This window comes from Oryzias latipes, chromosome 16 (genome assembly GCF_002234675.1).
Source record: "Oryzias latipes chromosome 16, ASM223467v1".
Lineage (NCBI taxonomy): Eukaryota > Metazoa > Chordata > Actinopteri > Beloniformes > Adrianichthyidae > Oryzias > Oryzias latipes.
In genome coordinates this window covers 26326765-26347710 of record NC_019874.2, presented here as the reverse complement: position 1 = coordinate 26347710, position 20946 = coordinate 26326765, and the positions used below count along the sequence as shown (strand labels likewise).

Sequence of the window (20946 nt, the reverse complement as noted above, 5' to 3'; positions counted from 1 at the left end):
CTCTAAGTAGCCTAGATCTTCATCTGTGTCCTAATAAGCTGCACCCAAAGTGATCAGTAAACCTAAACATTTGTGCAAATTAATCTGTCATTTTTGTTAAATTTCCTGTCTCTTTAGCATATTTTGTGACGAAAAATGTTTACTCTCAGGGTGTATAAATCTTAAAAATTACTTCCAAATAGCTCTTTTCACATTTGACAGAAAGTAATCAACCCATCCGGCTTTCCGTGAACAAGGAGTGGCATTTAGGCATGGCTTAAATTTCAAACTTATTTATATAATAATCAAGTAAAATTGGCACATACAGAGACAGATTTTTGTCTCTGTGTGTGCAATTTAACTGATTACTTTTTTTTTGGGGCAAAGGCAAAGTAAACTCTTAGCTTAATCGCATCTCTGTTTGGTTCTAAAACATCACATAAAGTTTCTAACTTTTAGGGGTGTAACGGTACGCTAAAATCTCAATTCGGTTCGATTAAGAATTTCATAGGGCTCGGTTCGGTACATTTCGGTTGAGTACTGCTGTTTAACATATGTGCCTGATATGAACTGCTATTTTATGAACTATTATTTTTTTGTTATTTATTTTGTGTATTTTGCTGCCTGCCACCTGAATTTCTCCCTTGGGAGAATAATAACGTTTTTATCTATCTATTTTTGGTATTTTTTCGGTACAAAAAAGGCGGAAAAAAATTACTTGCAAAATGCATTTATTGGTTTTACATAGCAATAAATCAAATTCATCTATGTAGATGATCTGCTTAGTAAAATAAGAAAAACTATTAGCTGCCAGGAACCAAAAACTTTGGATACTTAACACTGGCCTGAAAATTTTTTTTTAACTTGCACATTTTTGTTGATTGCCACCAATTGTTATTGTCGGGTGATGCCGGTTGAAATTCGTTAACAGATTAGATGTGTTATTGTGGCATACGCTATGTTTGTCCAACAATGTCAACACACAGCATTGGACTTATCCAACTGTCTTTTCCCTTCATGCTGACAACAAAGCCGAAGTGTCCCCCCCCCACACAGGAGAGCGTAAGGAGATGTAAGGAGATGGGGGGGGTCCTCATCTCTGGCCTTGCGTCTGCATTAGCCATATGTTGACATGCTTACTGTCCATCACCTAATAGCGTCTCGTAGGAAGCTCACGGATAACATTACTTCTGCCTCGGCGCAAAGTTAATACAGTGGCGACCTGGGGGTTAGCCCCGCCTATAGCCACTAAGACTCATGGGAAGTGTGAAATCTTGTGTGTTTAATCCTTTACCTTCACTGAGAGAGCTATGAAGAGAAGCGAGGTTGATGTTGTTGCGCTGTTTGTGTGTGTTCATAATAAATAGGATTTAATGCTGGAAAGGAGATGGCGCAATCTATTTCTCTGTCTACTCTATCTGAGACTGTTAGAGGGTGTGTGGAGTATGGGGCAAGGACAGTCAACACAGCTACTTCATTAGCAGCTCGCCTCTTGTTTCTACGAGTGACAAAGCCGCTGGGTCGTTACAATGCATATGCGGGAAAAATAAGAAAAAACGTACCGAAACGGTACAAAAGTGAACCGAAGCGAGAATGCCGTGCCGAAACGGTTCGATTCTACTACATGTATCGTTACACCCCTACTAACTTTACTTTTCAAACAAGTGTTTACTGTTTCTAATGGGTTCTGAAAACAAGCCAAAGCAAAATTGTTCATAATTTGTGAAATTACAACGCCATCTTTAAATTTGACTTTTTTTTAAGTGGGGATTCTCTGAATCTCTAAAGTAAATCCTAACATCGAAGTATTTCTTTCCAATCTTTCACTTCAGCACTTTTAAAAACCAAGCACTGGTTCTTGTCTGCGACTAAACCGTCACGTTTTTCTGTTTACATTAATTCTTACACGTAAGACATGAATTCTTCATGTCTTAACCAGCATTATTGGCAACCATGAATATTATTATCAATGATTTTAAGACAAAAAGCTTAGGAAAGGAGTCAAATCTACTTTAATTGTTAACAATAATGATCATTTCATAGAGATATTCCTATTCAAAGCCCCTCACTCCAGAAACCTCCATGGTTTTGACATTGATGAGCATCTGATTACAGACGTCTGCTCTTATTTTTCTGGGCGTAAGCTAAATGTCGGGCATCCTTTAAACAGGCGTGGGAGTCACAGGTGTTGAGTGATTTATGGCTTTAATTTACCTGATAGATTAAAATATAATGTGGAAACAAGCGCGGAGCATTAATTAGGAGAGCGCGGCTAGTTGTTATTCTATTTTAACTGACTTGGCCCCGAGAGAGGAAGCTTTTACCACAAAAGTAACACCTTTAAAAAGTTGTACAGTACACAAGAAGCCGCTCCTTTATTATTTTAGTCCGCAGAGATTGCCTTTGCTTATGAAGGCAGCGGTGCGTTATTGATCTTACAATTATCAGACTCTAATTATCAAGTACTGGAATGGGAATTTGATGAAGAGGAGGATGCTGACGGGACATTGATGTTCTGAAAAACAGGAAACCTCATTGAGTTCTTTGGGGGCAAAGGGTGAAGCGGTTGATTGAGGCAGGCAGTTGAAGGGAACAGGTTTATTCTTCTGTTGAGGCTTGTCTTGCTGCTTACGACCTTTAGCCTTCCGCTGTGACAGCTTTAAGGGCTTGGAGGCACAAAATTCTGACAGACTAAGAGACTGAGGACTTAAGTTCAGCGCTGGTCACTGCCTAAATAAAGTTTTGTAAGGTTACAATAAAGGAATCAGTGTGTTTGAATGTGATTATGGTAAATGGCATTTCAGTAGATGTCACCAATGTCTGTAAAAGCAGATCCTGAATTGGCTTTTTAATTCATGCATAACTATAATTGTATGGAAACTTGAATATAAAGCTATTTATTCATTGATTATACAAGAGCTAAAGACTCGAGAAAATTTAGAAATGGATTGTTATATTGTGGAAGAAAAATTATTATTTTCCATCTTCTTTTCCTACGTATCTGTAGTTTCTCAGAGGAGAACAATTAGGACTTTAAAATTTGGCAATCCTTGTAAAAATCTGAGTTGATTATTTTTTTTACATTTAATTAAAAATGTTTGATATGTAGTCCCTAGGAGATTTAAGATGGGGGGAAAAAAGAAAAGAAATAGTCAAAATAATTTTACTAATTAAGTTGAGACAGACATTTATCAGCAGCCAACTCTTAAAAACAAATTGGATTCAGGGATAAAAGCTCCTTTTTTCCTTCAGTTGGGTCTTCAGGAGGTGAACCTCTGTGGAGAGTCAGAGCGAGGCTCATGAAACAACAAAACACATACAGCCTTGTCTCACCCCCTCCCTCCACATGCTTGTTCTTTGAGCCACATTGACCTTAGGAGAAAAATCAATCTCAATTCTCTCAATACTATGGGATCTTCATGGAATTTTGTTAAGTAAGCGATTTAGAATTGTGTCGCCAATAACAGCTTTTGACCCTCATGACCGTCAGGCATTAGATTCTCCGTTGTTAAATGAAACTTCACCAATTTAATGGAATTTCTTTCAGAGAAATTGGCCATTTTTGACCCACTTACTAATTTCTAGACCACATGGGAGGACCTTTGTTCGTCTTAATGGAATTCTTTAGTATGTTGACATAAATGGAAATCAGTGGGCGATAATTGAATGGTAAGTTGGTTAAATTCACTAAAGGCTCTTTGGGGAGGAATTCACCAGATTTCTAAGATGAAATGCTTATAATTTCATGATGGATACTTTGGGGTAATAACGCTTATCTCCATTCTGCCTTTTGAATTGTTCATCTGTTTAGCTTTAATACACAAAAAAAAGAGTTTTCAACAAGATGGGGGAAACAGGAACTCATCGAATAATGTGGGTCACTTACACAAGAAATACAAAACTCTATTGCTTCACCAATAAAAAGGCTTTGTCTTGTTTTTTTTTTAATTTACCTCATCCTCGAGAGGGAGGCAGATTTGCATAATCAGGGTATTCACTGTCAAACCCTTGAAAGCATATCATGTTTATTCACTAACCTATTAGTCATTTGGTACAAAGACAAAGTACCAAATAAGCTTATCTTCAACTAAAGCCTTTGAGTTTTGCTTTAGCATTGTATATCCCTCAGGTAAAATGTCTTTCACCAGAGAAAATAGACAAAAAACATATTTTTATTTGCTTTTTCCACAACCATTCCAAAGGATTTTTTTTCAGCACAGCTACATGGATGGATGTTTATCTCTGCAAGAGCTGTGGATTATTGCTTTTGTGTTTCCTTTCATCATAAATACACGTGGCTGTCGGCAAAGAAGCTGCTTGCTCTCAGTTTGGTTTAAAAAGAAAGAATAGATATCCCTTTTGTGCCTCCCCTGCCTCTTCTCACTGCCGGATCCCCACCACATGGAGCTTGCACCACACAGTCTTGGCCAGCATTGAGGTTGTGGCAGGAAGACCGGAGGTAGCCTTGTAGATCTCCATTTTAGGCTCCAGGCCAAGGTTGTGTGTTTAACATGGTGGGCCCCAGGCAGTCGTGCACGTGAACGACAAATGTGAATGCCAAAGAAGGGGGAGAAAAACCTGACGCCCGGCAGATGGTGAAGGTAGTTTGAGGACTTGTTTTGAAGCTTATTTTGTCCCCAGCAGAGTAAAATTAGAACTTTTTCCAAACTGTTCATTGATGGACTTTGTGCCCCAGACGAATTAGGAGAAGTTACTTCTTTTTCTATTCTGTTGATCTGATTTTTCCATACAAGTTTGTGCTTGGGGATGGAATCCGCCGTTGGAATTTTAGCCTGTTGTTTAACCCATCAAGCTACGGGTACATACGTGCCTGCACCCGAACATTCATGTGCCGAGTTGTGTGGAAACTCAGTGACACAACTGTTTAGCAGACTCCTGGCCTCCCGTTTCCCACACCCTCCAGGCCTCCTCGGAGATTTCAAGGTCGGGAAAGGGCTCCGGCAGGGATTCATTTCTTGGGAAGCAGCATCTCCATCGCAAACAGTCACACAGAACAAGTCTCTCCTTTTACAGTCCGTTCCACAGTCATCCAACGGTGGCCCACCAGGAAGACTTTTTTTTGTTTTGATTTCCACACTTTTGGACATTTTATCAGAACAGAAGTGTCAGCAGCAGGACTGCATTGGAGCTGACAGGGTGGTGGCACCATTGTTGAAGTCTGACAGCAGTGGAGTCACTTTAAAACCGAACATCAAAAATTCCGGCGTTGTGGCACGAGACGTTACCGGTGTGGTAAACCCTCCAACAGCTGAGCATGAAAGTGTATGTTGTGAAACCTTTCTGTGTGTGTGTGTGTGTGTGTGTAAAGATTTAAGAGGTAGCTTGTTGGGGGGGGGCTAAGCTTCCAGTGGAACAAAAAGTATGCTGGCAGCTGCCATCCTGTTGGCAGCAGCTTATGATCCAAATGGAAGATGTACACTCACACATGTGCACAGGGGACAGATTGGTGTGCACCAAAGATCTGACAGACAGCAAGGCAGCAAGTGACTCCCTCATCCGCGTGGCACACTTCATTAAACTTCCAGTTTGTGTTCAATCAAGTCTGAAAATCTGAAGTTTGAGGAATCATTTCAAGGAGTTGCATAACTTCGAAATGGAAGAACTTCAAATATTTTAATAAAAACTCAGAACTGTGGGAACTTCATTAAACAAACAATTTATAGACGAAATAATAAAATAGCTTAAGCAATTATTTGTAGCTTTTAAGATCGCATGGCTTGAAGTAAATGGCCTGAAAAGTCTTATGAAGAATCAGTCAGTAGGCTCCTCATTGCCAACATGGACACTGATGAATTGGTGGCAGTTGCTGAAGACATATTAGGGCAAAGGGTGACCTAGGAGGGGCTTAGGGGTGAGGAGGGAGAAGATTAAAACACTATGTGACTGTGGGGGGTTTGGGGGGGGGGGGTTGTGACAAGAAGCAGCAACAGCAGGGGGGGGCGCTAAGGGTGACGTGGGGTGTCCGGTGAGAGGGGTAATTTGGGGCGTCCAGAGTGAGGCGTTCCAGCAGCAGTTGTCACCTCAGCGGTGGATGGCAGAGTGGCACATGTGCTGCTCAGAGTTAGACGGGCCGTCTCCTCAGGACTGTATCCCTCTGTGATCGCTGAGACCGGAATATTGTTTTTGGTTTTCCTTCTTATTGCGCCTTCTAACTTTAACGGTAAGATGGTAATGACAGTTCTGTGTTTGCGGGGAACTTGCATAACCTTTGGGACAGAAAGTGGAAAATGTGAAATCGTTGGAAGAATTCAGATTTTATACACTGTTTAAATATCTCAAGTTTTTGTTTAATTTTGGCGAAATGCTGGGAGGACAGTTTTGGAAGTGTTGAAAGTTGTTCATTCTCTAATCAGTCCGGGAAGACGTCAGTGGGGCTCCACTGCTGGCGCCTCTAAGGACTTTACGAGGTAGATAGCGAGGAGTGTGAGGTGACTTTCAGTGTGGCCTGTTGTACATCGTCAGCCACCATGCTGACACCTCTCCCTGCCTCAAATCCACCGAGAGAGGATCAAAAGTGAAGGAGAGCAGTTGTGGTGATATATGGTGAATAGCTTGTGTTGTTATTCAGCTCCCTAACATCACACCTGTTCTTTTTCTTTCTTCATGTCCATCTCCATGTTGAGCAAGAGTTGGGACGCTCATGTTTTCAGCGCTTGTTTATACTGTTTTGTAATTTTCAAGTTTACAGTTTGATCCGTGTTTCTATTTTAGACTTAAGGTTGTCTTTTTTCCTTATTCTAATAAGGTAAAATATTTTCAGTTTTTTTTTTACTTTTGCTTTTTAGGATTGTGTAACCAAACAAAGCTTTCTAGCTTTCTTTTATTCCTGAATTTAAAAAACAAGCTGTATAGTTTCCTGTTGATATTTTTAAACCAGCATGAAACAGACTGGGCAGATTTCGAGTCTCCTAGCAGCTGCTTAACACTTGTTTTGAAGGTTATCTTGACAACAAAGGCACTGCGGCTGAGTCTTTAAAAAAAAAAAAAGAAACTCTCTGAGCTGGGAGATTTTGAACTTCATGGAATATCACTCCAGAAATGAGTCTGAAATATAAATCCGAATATTCAGTTTGTCTTAAAACATGTTTTAAAATGTGTTTATATTGTTTATATTTGTAATGGTTTTTCTTCCCATATTTATCATTCTCTGTTTTATTATTATTATTATTATTATTATTATTATTGTTATTATTATTAGTATTATTGTTATTGTTGAGTGCCCTTTGCATACTGTGCCCACTTTTCATAGTTGTAGTTCAAACATTTCAGGTTTTATTCCAGCCAAAACAAGCACATTTTTTCTCCTCCCACTCACCTGCATTCACAAAAATAAGCCTGATGGCTTTGTAGATAAAGGATTATTATTTTGTGTCAATCGGTCGTCCTGATCTTGCCTGTCTGGATTGTGTAAGAGCCATCCTTTTGCAAGAACATGTTTGACCAGGGATGACAAGCTTTTGTACGGGTGTTCTCACCCTTTTTTTTATGTGTCACATTGACGTAACCAGTGTTTTTGCCTTGAAGTCATTTTCATACGTCACTGAGCTTTTGTCGTTGTGCCACAGCTAGTTTGACATGAGAAAAACTGTTTGGAATTCTGTAAATACCCAGTAAGGCAAAAGTATTTTTGCTGAAAAAAAAAGTTGGTAAGGATCCCACCTGTTAGCCAAATGACAGGTAGCTTGTGAACTTTTGTATGTGAGACGTTTTTCCAGGTGAGTTTGCAACTAAAAAGATGAAACGGTCAACAGTACAATCATTTTACTGATGATTGCTTGTGAATTTTGAAGAAATGTAACAATCTTTAAACTAGAACCTGATGTTTTATGGTGGTTTCAGCTTGCGTAGGCTTTCTTTACATCTCTCTGAGATGGGTGTGCCCTTTAGCATGGTGTTCACCTTTGGCTGGGTTGTAACCTGACAGGTTAAACTGCATATTCCATGCTGGTGAAGCAGTGACAAGTCTTAGTCAGCTAGTGTACCAAAAGTAATCCTTGGCTGCCAAAGTAACACAATTTCTGAGCCTCTGGACAAAAGACCCACTTGTGTCTGTGTGTGTACTTGCATGCACGAGTGGATTATGAGTATTAGCTAGGTACTTTTTATTGTATTCATGCCAAAGGCAATGAATGCAAACAGTAGATCAGTGACAGTTAGGGCACCCTGTGTTAAATGCGTAGGTGTGTTTTTTTTGTTGTTGTTTTTCTCTTTTGTGAGTATGTGCAATTGTTTTTACATATGCGCTGTGTGTGTTTGCTGGCTTAGTAGTATTGATAGCGGCCTGGCAGCGCAGGCGTGATTCATGAGCCAAGAGGCGCAGATCTCGTTACTACCCCTCCTGTCGCATCTCATCCCTTCCCCCACACCACCACCTCTGAAGTGCTGCCCTTGCAGTGCATCAGCCCCCCCAACTCTCCCCCACCTCTCCAAAATCTCACCCATGATTGGTTAGAAGGAGAGGAGCGAAGAGGGAGATCGTATTCCACTGCCAGAGTTGGCAACCTGGACATACGGGCACGATCATGAGCCAGGCCTCAGATGTGAGGCCAGCAGCACCGCTTCCCCCTCCACCGTTTGTCAGAGTGTCCTGCGTTTGCTCCACCTGCTGAAGCTCCGACCACCGAGACGGCCTCAGCATTTTGTTGATACTGCAAAGATGCCTGCTTGGTGACCTGAGGCATGAGTGTGGTGGTAGCTGTGTCCAATGGTTGCTCGGGAACATGAGGCAACAGGCTGTAAATATCACACAGCTGGTGTTGGCAGGACAGCCTCAAGGTTGGGCCGCAGAGCTACCCTCGTCAGGGCAGATGAGGGATTTTCAGTGACCCAAATACACACCGATCTCCCCCCGAATCCGTCAGCCCGGACTGTGGGTCTTTCTGGGTCAGATCGAAGTATTAATTTCTTCCCTGTTTTGAGAATAATTTTCATGACAACACTAGTGAATGCTTCGTCTAAAGTTTGCTTTAGTCGCTCCAAAATATCCGAGATATCTTTTGATCGTTAGAGGTAATTTTTCTCGGTTGGCTTTGCTGTGAGATTGACATCTGCCATGTGGCATAGATTTGGACTTGGACCTGAAACTTGTGATCCATTCAGACTGGGAAAACCGTTTGTTCCGGACCCAGTCCGCTCAATTTGGTCCGGATCGAGGTCTGAACTTTGCGTTTGGTTTTTATTCAAACTGCCGTCAAGTGACCTTTCCTGATTCGAACCAAAGCTAGTAAACAAAACCACATGAATACAAATCTGTTCACTCATTGGTCAAGAATTACAAGGGCGGGGCAAAACAACTAGAGGCAGAAATTATTAAAGGTTGTGTAGGTTATTCAAACTTTATATTTCGCTGACCAATTTTGTATGTCTGTATCAACGTCAGGCTCAACACTTTTTACTCACTTTTTTGGTCCAATGGAGGCATGCTGCAGGGCGGTTACCGACAAGAAGACGTCTAAAAATGAATGCTGAGAAGTGTTTATGGCATATAGATTTTGGGGAAAACAGTAAGAAGCAATGTGGATCATGTTAAAAATTGTTTTGATGAGCCTGCATTCATCTGACCATATTTTAATGAATTGCTGTGTCTTATTGTTGTGGTGTTATGGTCTTATTTTAAGAGAATTCTGTTAAGGAAAAAAGCGTGTAAGACGCATTTTCAACTGTGTTAAAATAAACGTTGTAACAAGGAGTTGGACCTAAATGTCCTCTTTGATAACACGACAATCGTTGCTTTTTGTTGCCACGGCTTAACTGTTGCTACATTCTGAGTGTGTTTAGATCACGTGACCACTGGCTATGGTGGCCGTTTTGGTCCAGTTGTTCTGCTCCGAGAACGGATTGTATTTAGACTGAGGAATCTCAGAGCGAACTGAAGCTCAGACCAATTGGAAAGTAATTGAGACTACCTCAAAAGATGGGTCTGAGATGGCTCTGAACTCTGGTTCACTTTAACTTTGCCGTCCGCAATCTTCTCTCAAACAATATTAAATTCTGCGTATTTAGGAATTACCAAAAGCCAAGCTGATAGATTACCTCCACTTGTTGTTGTTGTTGTTAGCTTCACCCCATATGCCCTGTGATGGTCCAACTTTAAGTGGAAACACTCACCTGAATTCCCTGAACCCTACCGGACCGTACTGTTCCATACCGTTCACTGGAAACGAGGCTTTTGTGACCCTTCCTCCTTCACATTCCGGATATGAAGTACCCACTGGCTCCAAGCAGCTAGAATTCTATATACTTCCTATTAAGATATCAACAGCCATTACTCAGTCATTCAATTTGTCAGAATAACCATACTTCCTCTAATACCGGTTTTTAATGGTCTTCCTAATCCAATTTTCCTTTTTAAATTTTTTGTAGTGAAAGTTAAAGAAGTTGTAGACTTGTTGTAGACAAGTTGTAGACAAGTTGTAGACGAATCAATCAAAGGCTTGAATAATTTTGATTTGACAGCTTTCGTGCAGACCACCATCAAATGGTGAGGGTGTGGACTTCCAACAAGCTCACTCCTGATTTGCAAGAGTAGTTTCTGTAGAAATGTTGACTTGGACTTGGACCAACTTGCTGATGTCGTCTGGTTCCAATAAAGCAGCGTGTGTATTGCAAAATAATGGCGACTGAGTTGACTTAATTTGGTTGGAACTGGAAGTTATCCATTTTCTATAGGTGATGTCACACTCCAGGTCTCATATACAGGCAATGGACTCTATGTCAAGTTCTTGAGTTTTGTGGTTAGGGACTTGTGAACAATGTTCCATTGTTTGTTCCTATGTTTTAGCACCAGGACATCGCTGTTATGTCTAGAAATAAAAGCTCCCTTTCTAATGGTTTTGCTTCAGGAATGCAGAGGCACCAACTGTCTAAAAAGTAATTTAAAACTTGACTTGAACTTGCAAAACAAGACTTGTGAGCATCCCTGGTATGTGGATTATTTCATAACTGCATTGAAGAAAACTCTTATCATACCTCTAATTGAAAGGTTGAAGGATAGGTAAGGCTGTTAGCATTCTGCAGTTCGTTGGAGTTTGTACTTTTTACACCATTTCTTTGTTTCTCCATAAAACAGAGCGACACCTGTGGATTTGATCTCACGTGACTCCCAGTTGTGCAGAGAATGTGATAGGATCATTTGTCATCCTTTGTTTGTTCCATCGTGTCAGACCTTTGTGATTGAGCACGTGAGGGAACAAATATTGGTTAAATATTGATCATTCCTACCTCAAACAGAAGCACAGATCCGTCATTTTCACGGGCAGCCGCGGAGAGCATCATTCCAGCTGCTGCCAGAAGGCCTCCTTTTGAAAACTCAAAGCCCTAAATCATCTCTGCAAGCTGTTAACTAACTTGTGTGTTAATTTTCCAGCAGACGTGTTAAGTTATCCAGACATTTTTCACAAATTTCAAAGAAGCAGCAGATCAAGTCACATAATTGAAGGTATTTTTCTCAGCTTGCTTTGGTGTGAGATTCAACATCTTTAAACGCAGTGGTGTCAGTGGTACGTGGTTCCTTTGGGATTTTCTGAACTTTGTATTTTTAACTCCTGATGTTAACCAGTTATTAGAACGAGGAGCGTATAAAAGCCAGTAATAAAATGAATACATGAAAGGACTTCAGGCAGAAATGGGATCATCACCTCCCTTCAAGCCCTTGCTCTTCTTTGTAAAATTACCATAAGTCAAACTGTGAGACCATAATTAGGTTACTTTCTGTATTATGATGGATGCAGTAAGCTGTTGAGGAGCAGATTGAATGCTATTGTCACAGGGAAAATTGTTTTTGAATGATGATGTATTTTTTGCAATGCTTTTTCCACTTCTTAACTGTTCCCCTCAGCTTTCGCAGCTTTGACTTTTTTTCTTCTGATAACTCCTAACCATGTTTTCCTCAAATTAAAGTTCAGCATCACCATGAGGAGCCACAAAGCTGTAAGACATTTGAGGAAGAGCTCAATTAGCAAGATGCCAAACTTTTAGTTAGACATGCAAACTGGGCTTATAATGAACTGCTTGACTCGCACACATTTCACACATAATTTTATTATTATTGTTAGCATTAATTGATTAAATGTACTGTTGAAGATAAATAGAACATTTTAGCATTTATGCACTACTTTACTTTACTTTACTTTAAGGTGAAGGCTGTAATGGCAGGGTTACCTAAAGTGAAAACACAAGCAGACACACAGAGATATATAAACTAACTAACTTTCTAAAGTGCTTCTTAATTAACGGTGCGATTGTGCATTCAAGTTAAGGATCTGGGTCAAATGTTCAAGACTTTAATGGCTGCATTTCTTTAAATAACAGGTGCTTCAGTATTTTCTTTGACGTGAGGTTTCCTGTGCTCTTGTGGTTGTTGCCAGCTGTCTGGTTGTCCTTTACCTCCGCATTAGAACAGGAGTCACAATATGGCAGTGCTTCTCCAATAGTGGGGCCCATGCGATGCTAGGGGGCGCGCAGTAGTGGCGGTTTTAGGCACAGGCAAAAACGGCAAGTGTCCGGGGCGCAAATTTAATGGGGGGGGGGGGGGGGGGGGTGACAGCGGCTCAGTCTGCGCCACTGTTGGTTTCCTATTTTCTGTTCTATCATAGAGTTTGTAACAGAAACCTGTGAAGTGCCGTCCCTGCAGCTGCTCCTGTCTCCTGTCACACGCGTGTGTGAGAATGAAAGGGAAGGGATAGTGGGCTCAGGCTGCCAGGTGGAACGCGCACACGGGCAGGATCATCACTTGCCTTTAGATTACTCAGCTCATGCTAATAATGTCATTCTTTATGAACTATTGTAGACATTTTGATGACGTGTCTTTATTTTCCATAAATGTTTTCTTTGTCTACCTGTTGTTTAGTTGGTATCAGTATTTAACAGAAAGACAGCAGGGAATGCAGTAAAACAGCTACACTTGATGAGATCATAAAAAAACAATCCATCATTTAGAAAAAAAATCAGCACAAAGTTTTTACCTATATCTACAGACTAAAAATGTTAAATGTATTGGTGCTGCTGTGTTAATGTTTCAGATCAATTTACATTTAATATTAATTATTGATTGAATTATTTTTCTCAGCATCAAATGGTTCAGTTGGTCAAAATGTTTCTAGTTTAAATAAGGACTGACAGATTGTTTTATTTCAGGCACTTTAAGCTTCTTTTCTGTTTTAGACTAGAACAGGGTTTCTGTGTGGCAAAATAAAGTTAATGTTTGTTGGAAGTGGATTTATGTTGCTGTTTTCTTTTGTTAATGTTAGAAAACACAATTTTAGGTATACTTACCCAATTTTAATAGATACTAACTTAATATATTGTCACTGCGCGAGTGTGTGTGTGTGTGGGGTTAGAGGTAGGGGGTTAGGGAGGGCGCGAAACATTTTCTTTTTCCTAGGGGGGCCCTGGCAAGACATAATTGAGAAGCACTGCTCTATGGAAATGGTACAAATTTGAGTCGCTGTCTTTTATCTATTTGCACATAAATGAACAAAAATATGTCATTTAATGTCAGTGAATTTTCTGATAATATTCAGAGAATTACCATAATGTTCGTGATGGTGTTCGTGATGGTGTTTAAAAATGACCATAACGACCTGCAGAAATATTGATCAATAGTAAAATAAAACTTATGCTTGACATGGGAAAATGCTTTTTCTGAAAGTTAAACATATCGCCCATGACTTGGAATATATATGTAAAAATAAAAAGATGAAATGTTTGTCCAATTGGAGCCATTTTTGTGAAATGAACTCCTTTTTCACCCACTTTTCTATTATTATTTACACTTTCACTTAATATTTTAATTTAAACCTGTTCCATAAGCACACAAAACTAAAATAAACTCATGCAAATATGACAGAATGCATGTTGTCTAAATTTACTAAACTTCCATGACTAACAGTTTCTTTATTCCAGCTGTGAAGAGGCAGATTTGTCTGGGTTTGAGTAATCACAGTTTAGGCACCATGCAGTGGGTGTCAGCAGTGGATCTGGCTGTGGTTAGATTTGACAGATGTTGGTGTTCAGTGCTGACTCGGGGAAAAGTGACGGATTTCTTTGTCAGCTGTCTTCTGGCATGGCTCCACCGGCCCAAACCCATCTTCTGTGCTGCACTGCGTCCCCTCCACAACTTCTACCTCCTGCTGGCTGACTGTCATTCACAAACGACTTCCAGACATGTATACACGCACAGTATAGAGTACAGACAGCATGCATGCCCATTTATTAATGTTTGATGTATTTGTTATTTAAGCTCTTACATTTTGGCTTGCTTTAATTGCCACTCATTACGGCCTCGGCCAGTGCCCTGTTAGCTGTGTGTCAGCGCTCACATAGGGTTCATCATCTGTTCATTAGATCCCGTCCCCCCACAATAAAAGCCAACTGCTCTATGACGCAGAGCGCGTCTAGGCCAAACACCCTGTTCTCCTGCTGGATTTCGTGGCGTGGAAGTGTTTGGTGGTTTTTTTTTGTGTGTGTATGTCATGACTCAGTCACAGGGCTGTGCCCCTTCCCTGCGGGCGGTGATGCATTCAGCCTGCAGCAGAAACATTGGTGGCAACTTCTCAGTAATATTAAGGGCAGCTTCAGCCCGGAGGACGGCGAGGCAGGTTGTCAGAGGGAAGGTAACTAGTTCACAAACTACAACTGGCAGGGAAAATCTGGCTGACATGCCCTTTAGCGAGTCACGTTTACCGCGTTCACCCTCGGAACAAATTTCTCTCAAAACTATGCTTTTTTTAAATTTATATTTATGTATAGAAAGTATTTTTCTAATGAGAATCCAGATGTTATTTAGCACAACTTTGGTGAGAATTGTTTAGAGAAAAGAAATGTTTTGAAGGCTTTTTCTTAGGGTACAGGGAGTCTCACTAATAAAGCAATTATTCTAGACTTATAAAACACACTGCATGAAGAAGCTGCACAGCTTCCATCATTCCCTCAAAAGTTGCACTCCAGGAACATTTCCTTGGTGGAATCAAATGTGTAGGTGTTCCCCAGCTTCGTAATTTAGTTTGGCTGTGGATTTCTAATCATTGGTGTCTATCCTTTCATTGTCCAGAGTCTCTGTATCGCTCCCTCCTGTTCATCAAGGCAGCAGACACACTCCAGGCCCTTTGCTTCTCATGTGAGAGCAGAGATTCTGCCTGACATCAGACATGGGAAGCAAGCCGCGGCAGCATGAAGGGTAAAAGGTCGAGACTTGACCACCCCGGGCAGATAAAGCAGCCTTTTCATGTGTGATCGGCTCACAGCCGAAAGACAAATCCCTCCGTTCACTGCCTTTGAACTTCACCGCAACTGGAGCGAATCTCTCACAAACTATGTGGCTAACAAGGTCTGTGAAAATGTAGGGAGACACACACACCTTGTTATTATAATTTTTTTGTGTTAAACTATCACCTCCTTTATTCTCTGTCATTTAAAGTTAAAGGAAAGCGGTGAATGCGCAGCATGGTAGAAATGTCTGCTCGCTCCGGAGGGACACTAATGAGGGCATCCAGACACAATTCACTCTCCTCCTTTGTTGAAAAGTTCCCGGTAAATCTGTGTGAGTCAATAGCAGCTAGATCAACAGAAGCAGAGGAGTTAAAGGTGGCTTTTTTGGACAATTGTTTTGCTGAAGGGGTTGGAAAAGCTTATTTGTGACAAATGCGGCACATTCGGCTCCTGCAGCTCACGCTGGATGCTCCCCGCAAGAACCAGGCTTAGGCAGCCTCCAGTTCTCCATCAAGTCTTTTTACCAAGCAATTATGACTCTCATAACAGCCCTTTTCCTTCACCCCCCCTGCCTCCATTCTTCTCCCTCGGTGCATAATTCATAAGCAACTTAACTCCAAAGGAAAACCAATTGCATTCTCTCTAAATGAGCATTCGCTGCTTCGCTCGCAGCAGCACAAAAGGAATGTCAGTCTCATGACAGACAGATTCCAGCTCTTTGTTTCGTAAGAATGGATGCAAATGAAAGGCCTTCTTCTGCTGCTGCTCCCCCAGGTAGGAGGAATGCAAACAACCCTCAGAAGCCGGTGTTGTGTCTGTACTCAAGGCTTTCCAGATGCTTCAGCTCTGTTGTGCCGCCACTTGGCCACGGCTGTTTGTGTGTGTGTGTGTGGTGTGTAAGCACTGTCTGGATGTATATATAGAGTACTATTTTTAAAGCAAATCCACAAATAGTAGTAAGAGGGCCTAAATCCGTCCCTGCCTCTGTTGCAGCGCCATTTTTTCTCATTCATATTTTTTTGTGACTTTGCAGAAGATCTCAGGCTCTTGTGATTCCTTGGGAAATGTAGATCTTTTTGCATATCATTTGATTGGGTGTCAAAGCATTATAGACAACTTTTATTTCATGTTTTTTTTTTAGAACTAGCTTCAGCCGGATCTGCAGGCGTAATATTGGTCAACTTGTGTTTCATTAGTCAGAGGCGCCTTGGAAAATCGTTCCGCTCGTGCTGCTTTGCAGATATGTTTGGTTTCTGTCCGAATAGCTTAGAAAATCAAGTCAACATCGTTAAAAACAGCGTAATTTTCATCTGACTAGCACTGACTGTCGAGTTGATGCAAATGAGGTTAAACACAGACCCAGTTTCCTGCAGAGAAATGCTCATAAGACGAGACAGTGTTTTGAACGGGAAGAATCCACAAACTAAGTGGCTCGTTTCTGTTGTGCCTCTGATTGGGGATCACATTCGGCATGCCAGGCGGCCCAGGCTGGGCAGCCGGTTGCCGTAGGCGACCTGCAGATCAGTGATGTGGCGGTGATGCCTCTAATGAAGCTGACACAGCACAGCCTCCCTCCTCAGAAGACCCCTAAGGGCCTCTGGCTTTGCATGGAGCGACACAAACACCCCTCCACCCCAATCTCCACCAAGTTTAAGCCAAATGTGCTTCTGATTTGAACGTGCTTCAAATGTTTTGCTGTGTCATTTATTGTCTTAGTGTTGGGTGAAGGACAGTGTTTGTAGTGGCTGAATTGGGTCACAGTATGCAAACAAAGCCTCTCTCTCTGTGCCCTTTTCAGTCTGATGAATGCCTCTGTATCTTTCCAGGAGCTGCCCAGCAGAGGTGAAGGGGAGGGCAGAAGATCCCAGCGGAGTCTGAGTGTGGATGACCTGCCCTCAGCAACAGGATCATGATCTGAAGAGGGTGCTGCACACCCCATTCTTCCATTTGTCCTTCTCCCTCTTTTTTTTATTTATCCATTTTTTCTAAACATTGTGTCACAAAACCACTCAGGTGCTTCTGGTGGAGCAACACAGAGAGAACTGAACGCCCCAAAGAGGAAGAAATCCCAAAACAGCCATCCTTGACCTCCGTTTCCCGGCTCCTCCCATTGCAACGCCAAAACCATGGGGAGGAAAAAGATCCAGATTCAACGGATCACTGATGAACGCAACAGACAGGTTAGCGGGAGTGAGGAGATATATGTGGCCGTTAGGGTCCCACATACATACAAGGGGATCAACTCAAAGCTCCTCTTCTCTCCGCTCAGGAAGCAATTAAGCACAGGCTGCTTCTGTGCTGATTCTGAACGAGGAAAGTCTAATTAGCTTTAAAGAAAAGCATCGTTCCAATTCATGCATGCTGCTCAGAGTCAATGAACACCACACAGAAAGTAAAAGATCATCTACAGTGTTATTGCGGTTAAGTTTAATCTGCTGGTATCATTGCCAAAGGGCTGATTTGTTTTGATTTCAGTTTACAAATCCTTTAAGTGATGCAGTTGGAGATCTGTTCATTTGTGAGATATCAGTTTTTGAACATTTGAAATTGAAAATCTGTTTTCACAACACCCTGAAAAGACAAGTTTGGCAAAGCAATTTTACTTGTCTAGCACATTTCATCTACAAAGACGCTCAGTCAGTTTTCTTAAACAGCCAGTGGTAACAAGTAAAAAAAAACACAGTCCAGCACTGATATATGATATCAAACTGCTTTGATACTTGTAAAAAACACAAACCAGACATTTTGACGTAGATCCATGTACCTCTCAAAATCACTTGAACAACAGTAATAAGCAAAACCAAAATAATCCCTATCTAATGTGATCTGGATTATAAGGAGCACTGTCATTTTTTAAATGAAAAATAGTAAGGCTTTTAAGTGCATCCCATAGTGTTGGTATACGCTACTACATTTTTATTTATTAAAATAAACAAATAAAATCTTTTTATTTATTTGGTTACATAAGATAAATTTTTCCAATCAATAATTGATATTCATACTGTGAAGACTTGGGAGTTTACAACTAGAGGTAATTACTAGCAGATGACCTATTGACCTTTGCTCAGGATAAAGGGGTAAAGTTTTGACATTGGGTGTGAAAAAAAAAACTCATGACCTACATATCAACTGACAGCTGTGAAGATCAAGATTGAGTTGATGACTACAAATGGTGTTGGCACTGACTTTTATTTATGGTCTTACAATCTTATTTCATTCAATCAGATTAACAATAACATGATTTTTGTGTGAATTGTTTTATATTGACTAACCACAGAAAAAATTAATGAGAAATCATTTCTAGTCTTGGATCAAGCCATAAAGTTTTATTCTCAAAAGCTAAGGTGGGGGGAATAAAACAACCCAAAAAAACAGATGAAGTGGTGAATTTTCCTGCGAGATACCATCTTTTTGTTAAAATAAAATAATAAATCCTGTTGATTGCATCAGAGCTATTGTCAGAGGATGAAAGGATAAATGATCCATCTAAAATGAGTCAACTGGTAAATGGGCTTCGCTCCATTGAGCAGATTGAGTAATGGATTTGACGTGCCCACATTCAAAAGCAGAGAGGGATAGAGATGAGTATGGAAAAAAAGAGACAGAAGGAGAGAGCCAAAGTGCTTCGCTAAATAAGACCTAAAGAGCGAGGTAGCTGTAGGGTTTGAAATTATCCTCCGTTTTCTCCTCGTCAATCTTTGCAGGTTTCATTACTTTATTGGAGATTAAATGGATTCTGCAGGGGTCAGCAAAGTGTGATGGCTCATTATTTGTCAGCACACAATTATAGAAAAAGCAGGTTTTGGGGGGTTGGTTATAGTCCGGACCGGGTTTAGTTAATGGTGTCTGCATTTGTATTGAACAAGTGTTGAGCTGTTTGTCAATAAGGTGATGCCCTCTTTGGTAAAACACGGTCGTTGTGTCAAAGTCAAACGACGCAAATAGTTCACAATCAGAGATTTAATTAGCGGAAATGTTTTATTTCATCACCTTGGCAATCTGGTCGACGTGATAGTTTGATGCCTCTTCTGAGGGAAAAGTACAGATATTGTTATTCATGCTTTTCCAACTACCTACACAGTAAAATGAAATGAAATAAAAAACCCTGCAACATTTTAGTTTGAAGTGGAACGCTGCTGAAGAAATGTGTTGTTGCTTTTTTGCAGACTGTCTCTGTGTTGGATCAGCTAATACAGTGCAGCCTCTAAAAGGAAATCAAATGAATTTTGGAATACATGCACCCTCTGTCAACCTCCTACATGTTGATTCAGAGATGCTGCCATAAGCTTCGCAAAATAAACAGTGTTCAGAGTGTGGGCCCCAGCTGGAAACATGACAGCATCTCAATTACCACATTTCTTATTGAAACAAAGACTCACAAGGAAGAACACAGAAAAAAAGGACTGGAAACGTTGGAATGCACTTCATTTTTTTTTTTTTTTAATTTATGAGCAGCATTTGTCACATCAAAGATAAAACCGAAAGAGTTGACTTTTTATTATTACTGTGACCTATTTTAGCTGAAGATGTGAGGAGAGGAGGCAAGATTTCCTCCCAGAAATGAAAGAATCTTGAATCACTAATCATATTTATGCCGAGAAACAGCTGTAGACCATCTCAAACATGCCAAAAAGGATGCTAAGTATCTTTTTTCATTGGAAAAGAACTTTAAAGCATAAGCCTGTGGATATATTGAAACCAAATTACTGAATTGGAATGACTGCATTTGATTGCAAGTCAGAAAAAAACGGGTGTAAATAATTTGGTTTGTGATCTGGTGTTGTTTAGCTTGCTTTTTGGACTCAGACGCTTTCAGATCTACCCACCAGGAGCAGTCTAAATTAGCGTGAGGGTATTAAAGCAGGCAGAACTGATGATAAGCAAGCACATTTCATTTTAATGGCAACAGCAGATGGTTGATGGTCACACGATGAGCCTAAAAGGCTTCAAGCACAAAGCTCTGTTGCTGCAGATCATTCAAGGAGGTAGAAAGGGTTTGGATCTCAACCATATGCACCAAAAACGGCACAAAAGTGCTTGTTTGCAAAGCAAATCTGGACTGAAAATTGAACCAGAATAATATACATATATATATAAATCCTTTGAACAAAAAATGAGAGCCAGAGTAGTTTATGGGACTTTAAAAAGACAAAAAAATAATTAAAGTTGGCTCTCCTCCGCTTCCTGCAAAAAAAAGTAATTCCAATTTCTACTTATAACGTTATTTTTGCTTTGTCGTTTTTCTAAATCAGTTTGAATGACAAAACAATTCTGGCCTTTTTGTGTGAACAGTGCTGTCTCTTCTTTGCAGTAGTTGGCGTAGCTTTGCCACACTAAAGTTCTTGGAACATTTCTTTAAGGAAGCTGCAGCCGTGCACATGGCAGTGAATCACAGTCAGTGTTTCATTTTGATATTCTCCTGTCTCCTCGAAGTCTAAAAGGAAAACACACGACTAAAACCTAAACCTTCAATGTGCTGATCTGTCCCCATAAGAGCGCGGCAATGCAAGCAAATGGTTGTCTGCTAAAGACATCAACTTTTGAGGAACATTTCGGTTTGGAAGGTCTAATGACTATTCTTCTTATTTTTGACTCAAAGTGAAAGATAGGAGCTGATCCTGCTGGCGTTTATTGGGTACTTGTTCTTAATATTCTGGCTTAGTTTTGGTCAAACTTTTAGCTCCTGTTTTCTCTTTACTTCCCATTTTTGGGATTGTGGCTGAATTCCTTCAAAATTGA

At 40.6% G+C, this 20946-nt stretch overlaps 1 protein-coding gene across 11 annotated transcripts in view; it reads left to right on the top strand.

Moving 5' to 3' along the window:
- LOC101174373 (myocyte-specific enhancer factor 2D homolog) overlaps positions 1 to 20946 on the top strand; it is a 107264-nt gene that overhangs the window by 25499 nt on the left and 60819 nt on the right. For 3 of the 11 annotated variants that reach the window (XM_020710367.2, XM_020710365.2, XM_020710360.2), the window contains exons 1-3: positions 5991 to 6160; positions 17034 to 17130; positions 17221 to 17387. In XM_020710367.2, the coding sequence (XP_020566026.1) occupies positions 17334 to 17387 (54 nt within the window). In that variant the 5' untranslated portion in view covers positions 5991 to 6160; positions 17034 to 17130; positions 17221 to 17333. Of the gene's footprint in view, positions 1 to 5989; positions 6161 to 17033; positions 17131 to 17220; positions 17388 to 20946 lie in introns of those variants that run through there. The other 8 variants (XM_020710363.2, XM_020710362.2, XM_020710368.2 and 5 more) reach the window with 5 other exon arrangements.